At 44.7% G+C, this 23,719-nt stretch overlaps 1 protein-coding gene across 1 annotated transcript in view; it reads right to left on the bottom strand.

The window, feature by feature from the left end:
- The window catches only part of LOC123769681 (Dynein heavy chain 1), a 299,861-nt gene that overhangs the window by 195,635 nt on the left and 80,507 nt on the right, over nt 1-23,719 (bottom strand). The window contains 8 exon segments of the mRNA XM_069308664.1: nt 2,612-2,744; nt 4,218-4,366; nt 10,923-11,158; nt 12,969-13,083; nt 13,085-13,171; nt 14,602-14,781; nt 20,469-20,695; nt 20,838-20,967. Coding sequence (XP_069164765.1) covers nt 2,612-2,744; nt 4,218-4,366; nt 10,923-11,158; nt 12,969-13,083; nt 13,085-13,171; nt 14,602-14,781; nt 20,469-20,695; nt 20,838-20,967 — 1,257 coding nt within the window.

Here is a 23,719-nt window from a genome sequence, read left to right as displayed (position 1 = left end):
TGAGGGGAGAAGGGTAAGGTACAGCCGGCGATACAAGATATCTGAGGGGAGAAGGGTAAGGTACAGCAGGAGATACAAGATATCTGAGGGGTGAAGGGTAAGGTACAGCCGGCGATACAAGATATCTGAGGGGAGAAGGGTAAGGTACAGCCGGCGATACAAGATATCTGAGGGGAGAAGGGTAAGGTACAGCCGGCGATACAAGATATCTGAGGGGAGAAGGGTAAGGTACAGCCGGCGATACAAGATATCTGAGGGGAGAAGGGTAAGGTACAGCCGGCGATACAAGATATCTGAGGGGAGAAGGGTAAGGTACAGCCGGCGATACAAGATATCTGAGGGGAGAAGGGTAAGGTACAGCCGGCGATACAAGATATCTGAGGGGAGAAGGGTAAGGTACAGCCGGCGATACAAGATATCTGAGGGGAGAAGGGTAAGGTACAGCCGGCGATACAAGATATCTGAGGGGAGAAGGGTAAGGTACAGCCGGCGATACAAGATATCTGAGGGGAGAAGGGTAAGGTACAGCCGGCGATACAAGATATCTGAGGGGAGAAGGGTAAGGTACAGCCGGCGATACAAGATATCTGAGGGGAGAAGGGTAAGGTACAGCCGGCGATACAAGATATCTGAGGGGAGAAGGGTAAGGTACAGCCGGCGATACAAGATATCTGAGGGGAGAAGGGTAAGGTACAGCCGGCGATACAAGATATCTGAGGGGAGAAGGGTAAGGTACAGCCGGCGATACAAGATATCTGAGGGGAGAAGGGTAAGGTACAGCCGGCGATACAAGATATCTGAGGGGAGAAGGGTAAGGTACAGCCGGCGATACAAGATATCTGAGGGGAGAAGGGTAAGGTACAGCCGGCGATACAAGATATCTGAGGGGAGAAGGGTAAGGTACAGCCGGCGATACAAGATATCTGAGGGGAGAAGGGTTAGGTACAGCCGGCGATACAAGATATCTGAGGGGAGAAGGGTAAGGTACAGCAGGAGATACAAGATATCTGAGGGGAGAAGGGTAAGGTACAGCAGGAGATACAAGATATCTGAGGGGAGAAGGGTAAGGTACAGCAGGAGATACAAGATATCTGAGGGGAGAAGGGTAAGGTACAGCCGGCGATACAAGATATCTGAGGGGAGAAGGGTAAGGTACAGCCGGCGATACAAGATATCTGAGGGGAGAATGGTAAGGTACAGCAGGAGATACAAGATATCTGAGGGGAGAAGGGTAAGGTACAGCCGGCGATACAAGATATCTGAGGGGAGAAGGGTAAGGTACAGCAGGCGATACAAGATATCTGAGGGGGAGAAGGGTAAGGTACAGCCGGCGATACAAGATATCTGAGGGGAGAAGGGAAAGGTACAGCAGGAGATACAAGATATCTGAGGGGAGAAGGGTAAGGTACAGCCGGCGATACAAGATATCTGAGGGGAGAAGGGTAAGGTACAGCCGGCGATACAAGATATCTGAGGGGAGAAGGGTAAGGTACAGTCGGCGATACAAGATATCTGAGGGGAGAATGGTAAGGTACAGCAGGAGATACAAGATATCTGAGGGGTGAATGGTAAGGTACAGCCGGCGATACAAGATATCTGAGGGGAGAAGGGTATGGTACAGCCGGCGATACAAGATATCTGAGGGGAGAAGGGTATGGTACAGCAGGCGATACAAGATATCTGAGGGGTGAATGGTAAGGTACAGTAGGAGATAAAAGATATCTGAGGGGAGAAGGTAAGGTACAGCCGGCGATACAAGATAACTGAGGGGAGAAGGGTAAGGTACAGCAGGCGATAAAAGATATCTGAGGGGAGAAGGGTAAGGTACAGCCGGCGATACAAGATATCTGAGGGGAGAAGGGTAAGGTACAGCCGGCGATACAAGATAACTGAGGGGAGAAGGGTATGGTACAGCAGGCGATACAAGATATCTGAGGGGAGAAGGGTAAGGTACAGCAGGAGATACAAGATATCTGAGGGGTGAAGGGTAAGGTACAGCAGGAGATACAAGATATCTGAGGGGAGAAGGGTAAGGTACAGCCGGCGATACAAGATATCTGAGGGGAGAAGGGTAAGGTACAGCAGGAGATACAAGATATCTGAGGGGAGAAGAGTAAGGTACAGCAGGAGATACAAGATATCTGAGGGGAGAAGGGTAAGGTACAGCAGGAGATACAAGATATCTGAGGGGAGAAGAGTAAGGTACAGCAGGAGATACAAGATATCTGAGGGGAGAAGGGTAAGGTACAGCAGGAGATACAAGATATCTGAGGGGAGAAGGGTATTTAAAGATAATGGTTAAGTGGCCTTCTGGGACTGTATGTTTGTATAACAATCTAGGATTGTATTCTCACTCCCAGCATCCAGTCCTAGAATGTATTATGGAAGTGAAAAAGACATACTGACAGACCCGGACAACGCCGGTTAGCCCCCCTAGTATTAAGTAAGAGGAGTAGAGTGGTAGAGGAGAAGGCCGAGCACAGACCCGGGCACCGCCGGGAAGGGGGGGGGAGAGAAGGCCGAGCACAAACCCGGGCACCGCCGGGAGGGAGGAGAAGGCCGAGCACAGACCTGAGCACCGCCGGGAGGGAGGAGAAGGCCGAGCACAGACCTGAGCAAGGATGAGCCGGTCGGAGGCGTCGCGGGGGTGGAGGCCGGCCACCATGGGGCCTGAGGCTCGGTAGTCGTGGACGAACTTGTTGCAGTCCTTCTTGAACTGCGCCACGTTGTGGATCAGCTCGTTCCTGTTGACACGTCTTTACTGAGCTGCTGTGACAACCTCCCTGGCAAGGTGCTGTGACAAGCTCCCTGGCAAGGTGATGTGTCAAGCTCACTGCCAAGGTGCTGTGGCAAGCTCCCTGACAAGGTGCTGTGGCAAGCTCCCTGACAAGGTGCTGTGACAAGATCCCTGGCAAGGTGCTGTGACAAGATCCCTGGCAAGGTGCTGTGTCAAGCTCCCTGGCAAGGTGCTGTGGCAAGCTCCCTGGCAAGGTGCTGTGACAAGATCCCTGGCAAGGTGCTGTGACAAGATCCCTGGCAAGGTGCTGTGTCAAGCTCCCTGGCAAGGTGCTGTGGCAAGCTCCCTGGCAAGGTGCTGTCTCAAGATCCCTGGCCAGGTGCTGTGTCAAGCTCCCTGGCAAGGTGCTGTGACAAGCTCCCTGGCAAGGTGCTGTGACAAGATCCCTGGCAAGGTGCTGTGACAAGATCCCTGGCAAGGTGCTGTCTCAAGCTACCTGGCAAGGTGCTGTGGCAAGCTCCCTGGCAAGGTGCTGTGACAAGCTCCCTAGCAAGGTGCTGCGGTAAGCTCCCTGGCAACTCTACCTCCTCATTCTTCCTGTCTCTTCACTCTCATTACAATTAACTTTTATAAAATATTGACTTAAATGTTAGTAAATGTTGCAAAATATTATCCACATGTTGCAAAAGGCAGCACTACAAAACACTAATCACATTAAACAGTGATGGTACATAATTATTCAGAATCTTAGCTCAGCAACTAAAAGTACATATAATATATTAAGTAATAATTGCTTGTATAGTTAATCTACAGGCGGAGTTAGTGCAGCAGACTGGATCCCGACCTCCATACACGGCCAATGGTAGACGTCTAGGCATTTTCCATGCATCCTGATGTACCTATTCACCAACCAGTAAATAGGTACCCGGGAGTTGGGAGACTACAATGTGCCCAATCATGGGGAAGGTCAGAGGTCAGCGTGGGGGGGGGGACCCATGTGACCCTCACACACTTCCGCTCCTCCACAATTGAAAATCAAGTTATGAATAGTGTCAACTAAAGCATTTAAGAAAATGTAATGAATCATTTCAAATTTAAATTAGGGCGAGGAACTGGAACTGGTTAAATTCTTCAGTGAACGGTTTTGTAACACGCGGCCCTGACGATGTTACTCCCAGAGCCCCAGTTACTGTGGCATGACCAGGAGAACAGTGATGGAACACTGGCCGTCTTCCCACCGTGCTCACAGGAGAACAGTGAGGGTGAGCGCCCCACCGTGCTCACAAGAGAACAGTAAGAGTGAGCGTCCCACCGTGCTCACAGGAGAACAGTGAGGGTGAGCGCCCCACCGTGCTCACAGGAGAAGAGTGAGGTTGAGCGCCCCACCGTGCTCACAACAGGAACACGGGCCGTCTGTTAGGCCTGGGGAGCGGGCGAGGCATAAACCCATGTAAATAAGAGCGGCAGGAGCATGACGTACCTGAAGTAGGGTTGTACTCGAGACAGGAGGTTCTGGACCTCGACGGCCTGCGCCAGCACCTTCTGCCAGGTGAAGCGCAGGTTGTCCACTCTCTCGGCCTCCTCCTGCGTCAGGCCCAGCTCGTACTTCACAAGCAGGCCGAAGGACTCCTGTGCGTACAGAGCAATGGTAGTAGGTCACATCAAAGGTCACGTATCTTAAAACAATAACAGTAAACTCACCGATGTTTCCAATCTTATTCATGTTAAGTTCCGACGTCCAACAACTTCTCCACATGTATCCCCCAATAACATTCATCACATGAAGAATATCCTACACGCTAACACTGATTCTACTAATGATATCATTCATGCTCTGCCTTGCTAATATTAAATCCACTTTGGGCTCACCATAGCCCATGCTACTTGCAACTGTTTATTCCCAGTAGCTGAATCTTAAACAACAACATCTTGGATATCTCATATTTTAGAAATACATAAATATTTAATGCAGTCTATGACATTTGGCAGCTGAGTATAGCATTAAAAGCTGACTTGTGTGTCAGTCATACGAGGGAAGAGAATCTGGCAACACTTTCTCATGTCATTCAAGATTTATGGATTTAACATCTATTGAACATTTCTTAAAATTTATTTGTTCGAACTATTAAAAAGTAAGTAAGTAATTATGAAAAGAAGGATACCAAACCAGAAAGGCTATGTAGCACCACCAAATGTGCTGAATAATCAGAGGGCGCTATATATCACTAAGGGTGCCAATACGAGAACAGAAACGCATAATGCAAACGATATTAAAAGTATCCGATTCACCAAGAATTCTATCAAGGGACCAGCGACTTCGAGGGACGGTCAGAAAGCAAGACACGCTCGTCCTGGAAGTCAGGACATTCAACAAGGACATGCACGACCGTAAGAGGGACAATGCAATTTGAACAATAAGGAGCAGGGTGGCGCTCCATTAAGTGACCATGAGTTAAGCGTATATGGCCAATACACAATCTTGCCAGAGCTGTTTCCCATCGCTCGTTACGGTGATCGGAGGAAGGTCATGAGGACACACTACTCTTAAGAATACGCAGTTTGTTATCAGTGACAGAAGACCAACAATACTGCCAACGGGCAAGGATGGAGGAATGAATAACCTGGTAAAAGTCGGAATAAGGAATACCTTTACAGGAGATGGGACAAGAGTGGACAGCTTCCTTAGCAGCAGCGACCGCACTACTCATTTAAAGAGGCACCAATATGGGTGGGAATCCAGCAAAACTCAATCGACTTAAATATACTGGAAATAAGAAACAACCAATGTCGAATACCGACGACCACTGGATGGACCAGATTAAAGGACCCGAGAACCATGAGGGTACTACGAGAGTTAACGACAACCACAAAGGAAAATTGACAACGAAAAAGTAGGAGACGAAGAGCATAGAGAGTAGCATAAAGTTCTGCTGTGAAGATGCTAGTCTCTGGAGGTAGGCAACACATAAGTGCGGTCAGGAAAAACAACAGAGTAGCCTACACCGTCCTGCAGACTTAGACTCATCGGTGAAGATGGAAATGCAGCAGGAGTGAGAAGAAAAGTGCTCAAGGAAAAGGCGTTTCAGAACTGTAGGAGGGGTAAAAGCTTTAGTGATGTGGGTCAAGGATGTACAAAACTTCAGAAGGGGGACTCTCCATGGAGGGCAAGGAAGGATCAATACGCAGAAAAATATTAGAGATACAAACTGAAAGAGACTCTTGCAAGTGAGATAACCGGACAGAAAGAGAGAGGTGGTGAAGAGGAACAGGAACTAAAGGAATGGTAAAAGTTAAAGTACGACAGAGGCGAGAGGAAGGATGTTGCAAGGACCGTGCAAGATAGCGAAGACAGTAGCGGTCACGGAGGTATTGGAGAGACAGGAAGCCAGTGTCAACATACAAGCTGAGGGCGGGAGTCAAATGAAAGGCACCAGAGCTGAGGCGCAACCCAGTATGGTGCAAAGCATCAAGACGGTGAAGAGTAGAAGGAGAAGCAGACTGAGTAGCAGAACAATCATAATCGAGTTTAGACAGGACGAAAGAGGAATATAAAGAGAGTAGAGTGCGCCTATCTGCTCCCCTAAGAAGTATGGGACAAACCCTTAAGGAGGGTAAGGGCCTTAGAGCATTCTACTCGGAGGTAAGAGATATGGGGTGACCAAGACAACGAGTGTCAAAGATTAACCCCAAAAGCTTAGCGGAATCCTTTACACAAGGGGATGACCATAAGGTGACAAAGAGGGACGAAGAACGACATGCTTCAGACTTAAGGTCATTGCACAAGTCTTAGATGTAGAGAACCTGAAGCCATGATCGGTGGCCCAAGAAGACACGGCATCAATCGCAAGTTGAAGCCGCCGATGAAGGAGAGGCGAATCATCACCCCGACAGCAAAGGATAAGATCATCGACATAGAGAGTGGAGAAGAAGCCAGAAGGAAGAAAGGAAAGAAGACCATTGAGGGCAACCAGAAAAAGAGTAGTGCTCAGAACACTACCTTGGGGCACATCCTCGTATTGCTGAAAAGAGGCAGAGAGAGTGGCACCAAGCCTCACTCGAAAGGAACGACGAGAGAGGAAGCTTTGGAGAAAGATAGGGAGATTACTACGAAGGCCAAAAGAATGAAGTTGGGACAGAATATGATATCGCCAGGGGGTGTTGTAAGCCTTTCCCAGGTCAAAAAGGACGGCAAACAACGGAGGTCTTTGCAGCAAAAGCAGTACGAATATAGACCTCCAAGTTCACTAGAACATCTGTTGTGCTGCGGCACTTGCAAAAACAAAATTGAGAAAAGGAGAAGTGGTAATAGTGTTCTAAGAACCACATCAGACGAACAGTTAACCATATGTTCAAAGAGTTTGCAGACACAACTCGTGAGGTCAATAGGGCAGAAGTCCTTAGGGGATGTTCCCAGTGACCCTGGTTTCTGAACAGGGAGGACAACGGCATCGAGCCAGTCCTCAGGGACTGACGACGACTCCCAGACCCGATTATACAGACTCAATAAATACTGAGACGTGCACGGAGGGAGATGGTGAAGCATCTCATAATGAATACCATCGGAGCCCGCCGCCATAGAACCGCAGAGGGCCAGGGCAGACTGAAGTACAGAGAGAGAGAGAAAGGATCAGTTAAAGGGAAGCCTGAGATGGGTGCAGAAATCTAAAGGATGAGAGTCAAGAACAGGTTTACGAAGAAGGAAAGATTGAGGAAGATGAAAACCAGAGCTAAAAGAAGAAAAGTGGGAACCCAGTTCAGTCGCGACCTGCAACGGGTCTGCCACAAGAGTACCATGGAGGTGAAGAACCGGCGAGACATCAAGAATAAACTTACCTGCTATCTTGCGGATGCACTTCCAGATCTGCGGCATAGGAGTTTTGGAGGTAATGGTGGAAACATAAGACCTTCCACAACTCACGCTTAGCTGTATGGATGGCCCTATGGGCCACCCCACTCGCCTTCTGAAGCAAAAGAAAAGAATCTGCCGTCTGCCAGCGGCGGTGTCTCTTCCAGGATGCACACTTACAGCGGACAGCCCGAGCACAGTCCTCATTCTACCAGGGAACGCACTTCCGTGGTCCCCGAGAGGAAGAGCAAGGAACAGAGTGGAGGGTCAGCATCGAAGATGGTGTCATGAAAAATGAGGAGGGTGCGAGGGAGAGGCAGAATGGAGAGGTCGGAGAGAGCACCACGGAGGGTAAATAGGTTCCAGTCTGCCTTGGCAAACTGCCACCTAGGGAAGGAGAGGGGAGGGTGAAAAGAGAAAAAGGTAACAAGGATGGGGAAATGGTCACTTCCATGGAGGTCATCAAGAACCCGCCACGTGGGTTCTTTGCTATCCAAGTAAAGAGACGACGAGCAGAGAAAAATATCAAGACAGGAAAGGGTGCGAGTTCAAGATTCCAAATGAGTGGGCTCATGATAATTCAGAAGAGACAGGGAAGAAGAGAGGATGAACAGTTAAAGAAGGCGACCCCTGGGTGTTTGTCGGAACATCCCCCCAGAGAGTATGTCGACAAATGAAATCACCCAGCAGGAACACAGGCTCTGGCAAGGAGTCCAATAGGTGTTTAAGATCGGGAAGAGAAAGTGGGACATTTGGGGGGAGATAAATGGAACAAACCGTGTACCATTTATGCACAAAGACACGTGCAACAGAACATTGGATAGGCGACAGAAAAAGTAGGGGGACGAAGGGAATATCAGAATGAATCAAGAAAGCAGTAGGGTTAAGAGCCCCAGCAAAACCTTGGGGGGAGGGACGAGAAAGGAATAGCCACGGAAGCGACCAGGACGAGCAGCAAGCATCGGCTCCTGGAGATAGACACTAAAGGGGAGAAAACTGTGAAATCAGAAGTTGGAGTTCATGGAAATTGGCATAATATCCACGAATATTCCATTGAAAAATAGACATCGACAAGACGAGAAAGAACAGCAACAGAGAACAATGAAGAAACAAAGGTGAAAAAAGGAACACAACATGTTAAAGAAGTGCAGGATCAGGATCAGGATCAGCAAAGTCAGGGTTAGGGGGCATAGGGTAAACTGAGTAAGAATGGAGGGAAGGAACCGGGAGGACTGACTGGAGGTGGATGAGCAGAGTCCAGAGGAGGAGGAGGAAGGGACAACCGAGGGTTAAGGACAGCAGCAGGAGGAGGGGCAGAAACCGAGGAACACACCTCAGCAACCGAGAGAGAAGTGGGGGCCAAAGAAATCTCCATAGCAGGAACAGGGGGCGCGACCACCTAAATGGGAGGGGATGGAGCGAGAGAGTCAGAGTAGGGGGTGCAGGAAGAAGGCCACCGGGGAGGAAGAAGGAGATGAGCAAGGCTTTTGATTCTGACTCGAAGAGACAGGCGTCCCAGCAACAACGTAATGGACAACAGACTCAAGCGTCTAAAGAGAGCAAACAACATGATGACCGCTGGGAGAGTGATGGACATCAGCCCGCACAGAGAGGCGGCGTCGAGAGCTAAGAGATGGAGGAGAAGGATGGGATAGAGGATCAGAGGGAGACGAGAAAGAAGACACAGGAGACATGACAGACTGGGTAGAAAGAAGGGGAACCCCAGAAGAGAACCAAGAGGGGGACCCTTCGGGACAGAACGTAAAAGAACAGAGGAGGAGGCGGTGGGCGTGTCTGGGTATAAGGCCTGGAAATGGTTGTGAGACTGAGGAAGGTGGGAAGGACGAGGAGAGGAAGAGCGCACCACATGAACATAAGAGAAGCCAGTGAATAGCCATCCTGAGAAGGAGCAGCAATGACACGTGTACAGAGATGAGTGGATTTGAAAGTAACAGAGGCATCCACTGAATCAACAAGGTGCCTATGGAGGAACAAATCGTCAGGAAGTGTAGAATCCACAGGGAGGAGATCAAAGTATTTGGCCCACGAAGCGGGACCAAAAAGAACTGGTACGCATCAGTACGGGATGGGATCATACGAGTGCGGCCGTGGCAGGGACGGCGTTGAAAACCTCTAGAGAGAGAGAGAGAGAGAGAGAGAGAGAGGGGGGTTAAAAGGCACAGTAGTCACAATGAGAGACTGAGCCATGCCAGGGGACGAGGTGGTCACCGCTGCGGGGCTCAATCCAACTACAGAAGAGGGAGGGGAGCCGAGGGGAGTAGTCAGGCGGGTCAAAGGAGGAGTGGGCTCTGTAGCCTCCACTGTCCAATACAGTGGGGGTTAAAGAGCCCGGTCTTCCAAAACAGTCCAACTCGGGGGCTTGGTCGCCCACTTCACGAGTCCGAAAAGATACAAGAGGAACATTATTCAACATAAAAATGAGAGGAAAGACTTTCAGTCACGAATGTGCCCCCACACCCACCACGGAACCACAATTGGAGGATAGGACACGCAACCAAGAGATATGTTGCCGGTCTTGCCGGGGCCCCCGAGGGGTGCATCGTAAGTATACTCCACACAAACGCCACCTTAAGAACTGTCAGTCCGTCGAGATCGGGTTCAGTGACGAAAGAAGGATTCACAATAAAAGCGTCCCCTAGCTCGAGACGTTGGATACCACAGTTCCTGTAGGTGAGAGAGTATGCCTCCTCAAACAACCTGGCAGTCAAAACAAAAGAAGGCCAAAAGAATAAAGAAAACTGGCAAAAGGTCGGCGGGAAATGACAATGAGAAAGGAGAAGAGGGGGGGTGGGAGAGAAAAACGAAACACAAGGAAAAGGAAAAACTATCCAGCAGAATTCGAGAAGACAGCAGCAGGAGAATAAGGTGCCAAAAGGACAGAGGACTGACCCATGGAGCATCACACTCCGGCAGCCACCCACTAAGCCCCTCCCTGACGACAATTGGGCCGGATAGGGAAGGGGGGGAACTAATTAAAAAACAGTAAAAAAATGCAAATTATTATATAATATTATTATTACTAGATTGCAATCATATAACAACAGGTTTATTTGTTGCTATCTCCAACCTGCTCTCCTGTTGCCGTAATTCAACAACTGGATTATCTCTTATAGCTCGAACCTGTTCTCCTGTTGAAGATATCAGAGCTTCGGCTACAAACTGTTACAATGATTTCATTAGATTTTGTTCATTGCGTGAAATTAACTGGCATTAATCACTAATGCCATAGTAATTAATTACTATGGCATTAAATCTTATTTTCTGCTTGTCAAAGTGACATTAAGAATATATTAAAATCATTATGCTATAGCAACTAACCTCTATTGGGTCGATGGCATCGTCCATGTCCAGCTCGAGGTCACGAGTCTTACGGAGAATGTCAATTGCTCCTTTGATATCGTCGAGGTCTTTGAGAGGCCGCTCCAGACGGCGGGAGAGCTCCGTCAGTTGGGCGAAGAGTCTCTCCATTTCCTTCATGTAGGTGGTCTTGAGAGCCTCCCCGTACTTGTTGACCCAGAGCGTCGCTTCCACTATGAGGGCTTTCTTCAGGTTGTCTGTGTGAGACACACATACATTCTTTCCCCTAACTAACTCATCCATTTACCCATAAATACATAATAACACTGGCTAACATTTTGTTTATGTTGACAAAGATTAATGCTTTTTAACTAATTTTTGGGCGCTCATTTTACAAATGAATTTCGATTTGCCTATCATATCAAATTTTCATTTTACAGTATCGTTCATTTTTCAAGTTTATGTTCAATGGCATTTTGCATTTACTTGTATAGAATTCCCAGAATAGTTATGTAATGACTATCAAGAAAGTTATGGGATGACAAGTTATGTTATTTCGTTTATTGTTTATTGTTTATATACGTCAGGTTTATTAAAAACAATTGGTGTGACACTATATGATCCCAGATGAATGACGATTCTTTTTAAATGATTCTAAGAGGAGCCTAGAGTGTCTTAGTCTATAACTGAAATTCATGTGGTTCAGTTCCCATTGGTCCTTCTGTATATCTCAAAGAAGAATTTGGACACATCAAAAAAGTTCTCAAGTTACCCAAAAATTATGGCCATAACTGAATCATCTGTGGGAATCTTAAGATGGTTAAGTTTTGACTTGGTCAGCAAGAAAGATTCATAAAATATCGTCTTGTCCTCTCCAATACTTTGGAGATACTGCCCGTATACTAAATGACACGCATAAGGAACACGAAATAATTGTTAAGTCTGCAGACTCAAAAAATGCTCTCTTCTTTCATCTTAGGGATTCTAATCAACCTGCAGGCGATGAGTCACAATAACGTGGCTGAAGTATGTTGACCAGACCACACACTAGAAATTGAAGGGACGACGACGTTTCGGTCCGTCCTGGACCATTCTCAAGTCGATTGTGTACTGATTGGTCGTCTTCTAAAATAACCTTTCCTTCCTCTACTTATCACAGACGCCGTCTTGTCAAATCGGCTCTGATACAAAACTCACTCAACATAAGCCTTAGTCCTGGCTTTGTTGCTGTTGACTCTTCCCTTTCACATTACATAATTAAATGCTCTAACCTTCCTGACAATGTGACCTGACTAATGCCTTCACCCCTTTTTATTTTTCTTACCCTCCTCTTATTCTTACCTTTCGCATTATTCCTTCATCCCATTATTTCATTCATCACATTCGCACCTTTCATCCAATTCTTACCATTTCGCCTTACTATTACCTTCTAAGAATTACATTCTCTTACCTGCTCCTCACTTTCCTTATTTATTGTCCGTGGCTTCTTCTCCAATCCACCACGGGAGACATCTCCCGTCACGCAGGGTGCAGTTGTACCTCCACAGATCTCCAGTATCAGCTCTTGATACTGGTAATGGCTCAAAAGGGCCACCACTTACGGGCTATTCATGGCTGTGCTACCTCTTGGGGTGGCTTAATCCTCGTCAATCAATCAATCTTTCTCCTTATGGGCTATTCATGCCCATGTCCCCTCCTAGGTGGCTTAATCTTCACCAATCTCTCTTATCACACACAACTTTATAATGATCCAGGACGGATTGAAACGTTGTCGTTTCTTCATTATCTAGTGTGTGGTTTGGTCATTCATCATATCTTCAGCAACGTTATTGTGATTCATCGTCTGCATACGATTGGGCATAAAAAGTCTGCCTTCCCTGGGACAGCAGACCTTCAGAAGTACATTTTATTGTTCTATGGGATTTTAATAGAGCCTCACTTAAAGTACATATTCAACAATGTATTGTCGAAGATGCCAACGAAAAAAATACTACATCTAATAATAATGATAATATTGATAGATAAAGGAAGCGTATGACTCAATGTGCGTATTGGAGTGAGGCTCACCTGTGTTGACCGCCAGCGCCCCCACCCGATAGCGACTGGGCTCGGCCTTGATCTGCTTGTCCATGTCGACGTAGCTCTTGAGCGTCTTATCGTAGTCCTGAAGCGTGGGGCCTGCTGCTGATGAACTCCTTGATGGCCATCTCCTTGTCCACCCGCCACAGGTGGTGATACTTCTCCCAGGTGCTGAAGGTATTGTACAGCTCCTGTCGTGGCACAACCATACTTAATATTTCACCCGGTCGATCTTTCTATATTGTAATCACACTGACAAGTGCACACTTCACCTTTACATGACAAGTGCACACTGCACCTTTACACCTGCTGTCTTGTGTCTATGGCACACTTCCCTCGTGTTTACAACTCAAGTTTATGCAACAAAATATATATATTATGCAAAAAATCCATGACCAAAATTATAATGTAAAATTACATGAATTTAGTGTTTGGATCAATAATCAAGTAACTTAAACCAAATTTACATTATGTAAAATAAAATAAATAATTTCTAAAACAAAATATAATTTTTTTGTAAACAAAGTAAATATTATTTTAAGCAAAATAAATATTATTTGAAACCAAATAAATATTTTAAAGAAAAATATCATTTCAAACACTAAATGTTACTTAAAACATAATATTTTTAACAAGTTAAATAGTTTTTAACAAATTAAATATTTAATTTAAAATAATATTTAAAATTTTATTATTTTAATTATAATAAATATTATTTTTAAGAAAATAAATATTACTTTAGGAAACAAATATTATTGTGAGCTTGTTACTGTGTGATTATTGATGCCTTTTACTCATTAAGTATGAAAGTCTGAGAGCCAGTTATTCATTAAATATGTAAGTCTGTGGCCTGTTACACATTAAATATGTAAGTCTCTGGCCTGTTACACATTAAATATGTAAGTCTCTGGCCTGTTACACATTAAATATGTAAGTCTCTGTCCTGTTACACATTAAATATGTAAGTCTGTGGCCTGTTACACATTAAATATGTAAGTCTCTGGCCTGTTACTCATTAAATATGTAAGTCTGTGGCCTGTTACACATTAAATATGTAAGTCTGTGGCCTGTTACACATTAAATATGTAAGTCTGTGGCCTGTTAAACATTAAATATGTACGTCTGTGAGCCTATTACTCATGAAATGTTAGGCTTGTTCGCACAGTGTATATATATAAACTGAGGCACTAGGTACAATCTCAATCAATAATGGGCAAATTGACCAATGGGCAACTTTAGTCAACTTTGTGGCACTTTACCTGCTGCTGAGGATCATCTTGTGAATTATACAGTTGACGAGTCGTTTAATAAGACAGTGCAGGTTATTCCACAAAATTTTAAGATCCTTGTAGGTGTGGTTAACCTGAAATTTGATACCTCAACCCTACACAGGATGCTGACTTAAGGGAGTAGTGTGCTATTGCTTATATTGTGTTCCAGAAATGAAATTTGGATGTACGACATAATCTTATTAATGACTTCCATATTATATGTTAACTACATGTTTTGATGCCAATGACGAGCTTGTTATATTGCTAATGTTTATGTTGACTGACGTGAAGTTAATTGCATCTTGCTCTTTAAGTTAACAAAAATGAGAAAAAATTTCATAACTACTCACATTTTTGGTGGACTGGAATGAGTTGGTCATATGGCCCATGACCTTGGACACGTCCTTGCTCTCGTAGACGTGAGTGTAGTAGTTCTTGGTCATGGCCGGCACCTCCAGCACTTCCTCCCGGACCTTCCACGTCCTCCGGCTGCCTGATGTTTGTTCACATTTTATCTCAGTTTCTCCAGTCTGCTCAAAATACAATTGTCAATTACACAATTACCTCGACAACTATTACAGCAGAAACACAAGGGTCAACTGGAGGGTGTCATGAAGATTACAAAAAACAATTATCACAAGTATTTTGTTGTTGAAAGTACATGGGTACTTTTGATATGATTAGGCCATCCAATACAGTATCTTGGTGTTTACTAATACCAGCATTAGCATTCGTACAGCTCTGTCAGCTGACGAATACATCAGCCGTTGAGCTCTGGGAGCCCTCGCCAATAAGAGGCCACCTTGAACTTTGACGTCATGGGAACCCTTTCAAACTCTGCCACTTGGCAGATGAATGTAGGAAGAGAACCTAGAATAGTTGGTAATGCTAAAATTGATGGTAGCTGTGGGATCTTGTAATTTTGGACAGGATTATCACTGAGAAAATGCTAGCCCCATATGGTTGTGAATCCGGCAATCATCATACCATGATCGCTACGAATCTGAAGCATTGTACGACACAAGGTCCCACATCATTCCCTAATCCTATAACGGGAAAACCATCACCAGCTCACTCATTAACAAATGCAACAAATTTATTGAGGTAGATAATCATTTTCCAGCCAAGTCAGTGACGTGCCTCATCACTGTTCAGAGCACCACACGATTCGTCGTCACCAGCCTAGAACTTTATATCATTCTGCGATCATCAACGTTAAGCACTCATTTAAGCAAAGTTAAGGGAGTGATGTGGGACTTCGTGTAATACGATGCTTCGGATTCGTAGCAATCATGGTATGACGATTGACTGGATTTACAACCATACGGGGCTAGCATTTGCTAAATCAATTGGGAATCAACGAATTCCCTATGGCGGGGAGGAAACGTTGGGAGTAAAGTTAGTGGACGTTATCCGAGCCTATTAGACATGATTTTCACCCAGAACGTAGTCTGTGAACATCGAGAATTTGGAATATGAAATTCTACTAGGAGCCAGTGACCATTGTGTCCTAGTCTTTGACTACATGATGGAACTTAAAAGTTGTGACCACGAGACAAGAGGTCTGGGAAAGGAGAGTTGACTACAGGAAAGGGGATTACAGAAGGATAAGGGAATATCTGGGAGAAGTGCAGTGGGAGGAAGAACGTAGAGGGAAAACAGTCCAAGATAATGATGGACCTAGTCATATTGAAATGCAAGGAGGCCGAAGAGAGTTTTATCCAACAATAAAGGAAAAAAAATCAGAGGGGAATACAATAACACTTGGTTTAATAAACAGTGTCGGAAAGGACAAATTTAACCGCCATTAAATTCCCCACTTAATATTGGGAATCATTCTAAAAACCGCAGTCTTTGGACTGTAGAGAACATAAAAACATTTACATTGAATAAACTTAATTATCAGTACTAAAATAGATTAAATGTAGGCTTTCTCTCCACTTCTTGACGACATCTGGACAAAACGCTTGATGAGTCAGTGGGAGGGAGGCCAGTCTGGACAAAACGCTTGATGAGTCAGTGGGAGGGAGGCCAGTCTGGACAAAACGCTTGATGAGTCAGTGGGAGGGAGGCCAGTCTGGACAAAACGCTTGATGAGTCAGTGGGAGGGAGGCCAGTCTGGACAAAACGCTTGATGAGTCAGTGGGAGGGAGGCCAGTCTGGACAAAACGCTTGATGAGTCAGTGGGAGGGAGGCCAGTCTGGACAAAACGCTTGATGAGTCAGTGGGAGGGAGGCCAGTCTGGACAAAACGCTTGATGAGTCAGTGGGAGGGAGGCCAGTCTGGACAAAACGCTTGATGAGTCAGTGGGAGGGAGGCCAGTCAGTAGTCGCCATTGTAAATTTAACAACAAAAGACTCACATGGAGCTCACTTCAAGCTCCACTCAAAAGTGCCCTTGGACGTAGTATTAAGGCGTTCAATGAGCTCTAAATTATCAACACATTCATCGTCTACAATAAGAGAAGTGTCTTTCCCGATTCCCATTCTATCTAGATTATTATTGGCCAGTAATATTAGATTTAGGAAAATCTGGTTAGGACACGAGACGAGCCACTCAACAGAGTAATCATTATTTAAATTTTATAACGCAAATTATATATTTCCCCTGACAAAGCTGTCATATTAGGTTCCTACTTTCATTGTGAGTGTCTTGACAGGTGAAATTGAATGGGAAGAAGAAATAATAATTACCCTAGCAACTAGTACAGGTGAAGTGAGCCTCACCCACAAGAGGAGTACTGACAGGTGTGTTTCATCCGTGTTCATACCTGGTTGTCTTGGCTAGTCATCCATTCAGTTAAACTATATTTAATTTTTGTTACTAATATATGTAGTCTAATATTGTAGTGAATGTCTATTAATGAATAATTTTGATTCATTGACTATATATATAACCACAAACCCCCAGAATATGTAGAAAGCGATTTATGGGATTTTAAATCATACAGTCCACTTTAAACATCATACAGTCTGCTATTGAAATAAATAAATTAACGTAAAAATAAATCACTATAAATTACTATATAAGTTAATATAAATTAACATTCATTAATATAAATTGCAATATATATATATATATATATATATATATATATATATATATATATATATATATATATATATATAATATATATATATATATATATATATATATATATATATATATATATATATATATATATATATATATATATATATATATCTCAAAAGTCCGTTTTCGCTACATTAGTGTTCCTTACCGAACCAGATGAACCAGAGTTAGACAGTGGTTCATTAAATCTAGAAATGCACTGGTTCTCAGATCCAATCAGTGGTCCTTAGAACCTAGATGGATCGTTAATGATCGTACAATTCTGGATCATTGTTGGTCCATCAAATTAGATAAACTAGTGCAATTCATCAGTGAACAATATAAAAAAAAATTATCCTCAAAATCCGTGATGTTTAATATCACAAAAGGTCAGTAATAACAGACTCAATAATTCTTCATAATACTAGGAGTTAGTAAGAGGCTAACAACACCAATTGTGTATATAATTTCTCATGAGTAGAGAGTTATTTAACACATTTATTGCACTAGTTTTCACTGCACAATTTAACTAAATGCTAACCCACTACAGGGTAGGATATATTATAACATTGACTAGTGTTTATTGATAACCTATTCCCATATTAACAGTGACTGTTGTTGAACTAAATAATGTTCACCTAGTCCCATTTATTTTTCCATAGTCTACTGTTGTATATATATTGAACAACCTAGCACCATTTATTAATAATGCAGGCCCTATTTTGAGTGTGATTTATACCAGTACGAGTTGTGATGTGTATTTATAATTGTTTACCTATAATCAGTGCACCTTTCAGTGTTAATTAGTATCTACACCAACCAGGGGGTGATTTTGAAAAGCTAACCTATAGGTACTTCCAGTGACACTTGATTACCACTCAAATTATTTGTGAGTGTGATTATATACTGTATATTATTATTAAGTGCTAACCTCCTAGGAGGTAGGATTATAGCCTAGTGACTGCCAAATTTGACTCTAAGCTACTACCATCAGTACTTGTTCAGCATTATGAGCAACCCAAGGACAAGCCCGACAAGGCTCAACCAGGTAGCCAGTTTGGATACTGCAGGAAAAATGAAAAAGACCATTTTAGGTCTTAAAGGCCACGTAACCAAACAGATCAATAGTATGTGAAGATTTGTCCACAACAATCTCCAGTTGATTATACTGACTTGGAAAGCTACTATTTAGCAGCTGGAAGTAAATTTGAGCAAGTCAAACGACAATAGAGAAACATGTGGCTGAACTTGCCAACACCAGTTTATCGGAAACAGAAATAGACGATGTTATACTTGATCTGGCGAACTGTGAGGATCACACTCAGGCCACATTATAGCCTTCCATCACAATAATTGCCCCGAACAAGGCAACATCAATAGTTACATCTAATCCGAGTCAAGCTGCAGCTCGAATCCCTCCAATTAATTTACCCACTTTCTCAGGAAAAGACAAGGAAGACTGGGACGAATTTTGGAACAAATTCGTAGTCCTTGTGGACGCAAAACTATCTTTATCTAAGAGCAGTAAATTCTCTTATCTACAATGCCTGTTATCAGGTAAAGCTAAATCAGTAGTATCCCATCTGATATTAACTAACGACGGGCTATGACCTCACAGTACAACTCCTCAAGGATAATTATTCTGATCCAGAAGTAAGAGCTTCACACTAAATTCATGAGCTGTTGCATTTACCCTTCACCGGAGGCGTCAGCTGATTCACTCCAAGTCTATAAGCTGGAGGTAGAATCCATGATCAAGGCCCTCAGCCTAATTGCCAGTACAACTAAAGCTGAGTGAGTCTTGAAAATAATTGTCCAGGAGATAATATGTAGGGACATATTGAAACAAATGGATGATCACTACAATAAAAGTATTTAATAAATCTGAGGGTTTACATTCAGTAATTCATCAACTTCTTACACATGACAAATTAAAACCACCAAGTAAACCTTTAGAAACCAATAATAGTAAACCACAGAGTACAAAGGTTACACCAAATAAATTTAATCAATTTACACTAAATAAATTTAATCAATCTATTTCAACACCAAAGTGGAACCAAGGCAGTGTGGGCACATGTGCAGTGGGACCCTCAACTGCCTATAGTTACTGTGTCACCCAAGACGGTGACTCCAAAGGATACTGTAAGCTATGCAACATGTTTGTTCTGCCAAGAGGAAACATTCAATGTACCACTGCCCCAATTTTTCTGATTTTGACGCACGTGTTGAGCGACTCAAAGATTTGCAACATTCGCACAAGGTGCCTCAGGAAACACAATCTCCTCGACGGTGAGACCCAATTACACTCCTGTAATAGGTGTAACAAGGGTCAGCATCATGCAGCATTGTGCGGAGACACCAAAATCACGTCTCTAAACCCCATGGTGGAAGATAACATTCCTACCACAGTACAGTACTGCAAGGTGCGACAGAAAATCAGTGTCTTATCAACAAAGAGCAAAAATACTGCGACTTTGCCCACTGCCCAACATTCTATCCAAGATAAGAGGGCCAAGGCACATACCCGTGGGTTGTTTGACCAAGGGTCCCAAAGAACTTTGTTACTAAAAAGGTGGCAGATTATCTACAAATAAAGCCTGTAACCCAAATGACATTGAATATTTCAGGGTTCCTAGCTGATGCAGGACCTCAAGTCTACCAGGTGGTACCACCATCAGTACAATTTGGCAGCTATGTATGTCAAGTACCAGCCATTGTGGTGGACACAATTCCAATAGACCTACATGTGCAAGGTCTACGAGCTACTGCCAAATTCCTGAGAATTAGTGGAATAAAATTAGCAGATAAAATTAAGTCTGATCACCTCACTAACATCGAAATCCTTGTAGGTGCAGACTACTTTCACCAATTCATCACTAGCCCAACTAAATATCAGGGCATAATCATGTCAAATTCTGCATGAGGCAAATTACTTACAGGCCCAGTATTACGCCTGAAGTTATCTTGAGATGATTGATGATTGATATGATTGATTGAGGATGAGAACTGAGGAGGAGTTCTGAGGAGGATCTGAGGAGAACTGTGCCTGCAGACTAACAATACCCAAAAAAAACTAAATTTGTCAAATCTAAATTTGAAATCTAAATCAAACATATTGGCGGAAGCTTAAATTGACACTCACGTCTTCTTTTCGGCACCTGATCCACTGGGAGACGCCCCTGGACGTAGAGAGGATGATCTTGGCCACCTTGTTAATGGTCTCTTGCACCTCGTCCAGGCTGGGAGTTACCTGCACTCCCGGGGACACCAGCGAGGCACTCAGCTCCACCAGTGCCACACCCTGAGTCTCCTCTACTGCTCTGATTCCGGTGCCAATGATGCCACCACCACGCCTGCTGCTCACTTCTCCTGGTATGAATTACAAAGACAATCACTGGAGAGCCGCAATACAGCATTTAGAGCATGAGTGTTAACAGTAATAGTGTTAACAAATGTGTTTCCACTCAACCATTTCACGCATATGAGCAAAATATTAAGCGTGTCCACTGACCTTGGGTGTGCGGAGGGGTCACGGACGTGTGCTTGCGGATGGAGTCGAGCGCCCCGCGGACGGACTTGACGAGAACGTCCAGCACCTTACGATGGTATATGCGCCTCAGGTCCCGCGCTGCACACTCCACCTGGGAGACCAACCATAACATAGGGCTGAGGCTTTGTCAAAGGAGAGACAGGTACAAGCAGAGAGTAAAAGGACAGTGAGAAAGGTTGGGGAAGATGTATAAATGATAAAAATATTAGGAAGAGGGAAACAAGAGAAGAAAGATTGAGAAATGTCGCAGAACTCTACGTGTAAACAAGAAATAATATTAAAATAAATGTTAATTGTGAGGTATTTTTACCTTATAGCCTCAGCTACATAATTCCCACACATCGTCGTGAATAACTCCCACATTCTCCCACACATTCTCACATATCACTCCCAGATTGTCCTCTACACTTTTCCCACACCATCTTCTTAACCATTCCTACACTCTTTCCCGTTAGAATATTCCTACACCATTCCAACACACATAAGCCCAACCACTTGTGCTGGGCGGTAGAGCAACGGTCTCGCTTCATGCAGGTCGGCGTTCAATTCCCGACCGTCCAAGTGGTTGGGCACCATTCCTTCCCTCCCCGTCCCATCCCAAATCCTTATCCAGACCCCCTTCCCTTCCCAGTGCTATTTAGTCGTAATGACTTGGCACTTTCCCAACAATTCCCTTCCCCTCTAGCACACATTCACCATTTACACACCATCATCTACACCATTCTAACATCTCCTCTAACCTATTCCTACACAATTCCACCACCTCCCTTACCCCCAATTCCCACACAATTCCAACACCTCCTCTATCCTATTAACACACCATCTTCTACACCATTCTTACACCCTCCTCTACCCTATTCCCACGCCATCTTCTCCTCCATGCCCACACCCTCCACTACCCGATTCCCACACCATATTTTCCACCATTCCCACACCCTCCCCTACACTATTCCCACACTCTCCCCTGCACTTTTCCCACACCCTCCTCTGCACTTTTCCCATACCTTCCCCTGCACTATTCCTACACCCTCCCCTGCACTAGTCCCACACGCTTCCCTGCACTATTCCCATACACTCCCCTGCACTATTCCCACACCCTCCCCTACACTCTTCCCACACCCTCCACTGCACTATTCCCACACTCTCCCCTGCACTATTTCCATACCTCCTTCTACACCATTCGTCACCCTTCCCTTCACCATCTTCATACCTACTATTCACACTCATACGTCTTTTTTCCCTAAATGGTCATAACTTCTCTATTAACCTCATACCTTCCCTATTATCCTGACACCTTCCCCTTACTCCCTTATACAATGTCATGCGCCCTTATTCCTTTCACGACTCTTTTGTACCTTTCCCTGGGTTGTCCTGCGTGTCAGTGATGGGTAGTATCTCTGACAGTGAACAGTCGCACTTTCAGGTGGATTTCATCTGCTCTGGCCCGACCTGCACTCAACTCTCACCTGTAGCTCCTAGTAACTGTTTGCATGCAACAGCTACTACTACAACACGTTCACACTCCGGTGAACACCTTCGACTGGCTACCCTCAGGTAAGGGTACCTGAGGGTTCGAGACCCTCAGTGATGTAAGGCTTGTCTACCTACGTATGCCAAGACTGGACCCGGCAGACTTCGCGTAGGAAACCACCGGAATGTTTCAATGGGCAGGAAGGCGGACCAGCAAAGCGTTTTGGAGCGCAACTAGGGCGCAGTGAGACACGTAGGACATTGCTGGCCATCCTAACCTATCCCTTGCCATCTCGACTTGTCATGCTGCTGGACCCAGATAGGCCGCGACGATAGAGTGAGGCTGACGATTTGCACATTTCTCCCTCACTTTAACTTAAGTCAAGCACAAGTCATGACTAACCCATACCTCACAACCTCAAGTCTTGTGGCGATGAACGAGTGATGAGGCAGCAGGTAAGGATACACTGCAGCTGTAGTCACAGACCTGCACACAGGCGGCTCAGAGCATAGGGGTCGCTCTCTACTGGACCGAAGCAGCAGCAGAGCTTTGGCAGTCCCCTGGGTGTCTGAGTAACCCTCTTCAAGACACACTTTGCACACCTCCATGGACGAAGGGGCTAGGAAAGGTGCTTCGATTCACCCTGGCTAGCAAGTCGCAGCTGGCTGGAATCCTTCACAGTGGTCGAATAAAAAAAAAAGTGAGGGTGCTTAATCTCGGTACTTTGAACGTTCGAAATTTGCTGGATAACACCAAGTCAGACAGACCTGAAACGCGAACTGCTCTGGTTGAAAAGGAACTAGTGCACCTCACTGTCGACATAACAGCACTCAGTGAAACACACTTGGCTGACAAAGGTCAGCTCAGACAACGTGATGGTGAGTTACCCTTTCTCTGGGGTAGTTGCAGTAGCGCCGAACGACGAAAAGCTGGCGTTTAATATGTCATCAGATCTGACTTCCCCAAAATGACGCTCCATTAATGACGCTTCAGCTCCCATTTGGAAGCAAGAGGAGTGGAAAAAAATAATATGAGTAGCTCGACAACTTTATTACAACAGTCCCAACATCAAAGAAGCTTATTATCCTCGAGGACTTCAATACCAGAGTAGAGACAGACTACCAGACCTGGAAAGACATCATTGGAAGACATGGCATTGGCAAGGGCAACAGCAATGGCCGCCTGCTCCTCACATTGTGTGCTCTACGACCTCATCGTCACCAACACACTGTTTCACTTTCGCACCCGCAACAATCAGGTGATGGTCAGTCCAGCAGTCAGCACTACACATGGCCTTAGTCACTCGCACGTAAACGTAAATTTTTACTTAAATTCCATGCTCACATCCTGCCTGTTTTTTTGATGTCTTGTT

Source organism: Procambarus clarkii, chromosome 63, assembly GCF_040958095.1.
Source record: "Procambarus clarkii isolate CNS0578487 chromosome 63, FALCON_Pclarkii_2.0, whole genome shotgun sequence".
Classification (NCBI taxonomy): Eukaryota; Metazoa; Arthropoda; class Malacostraca; order Decapoda; family Cambaridae; genus Procambarus; species Procambarus clarkii.
The sequence above is the reverse complement of the archived record's forward strand: the minus strand, read 5'-3'. Positions and strand labels throughout refer to the sequence as shown.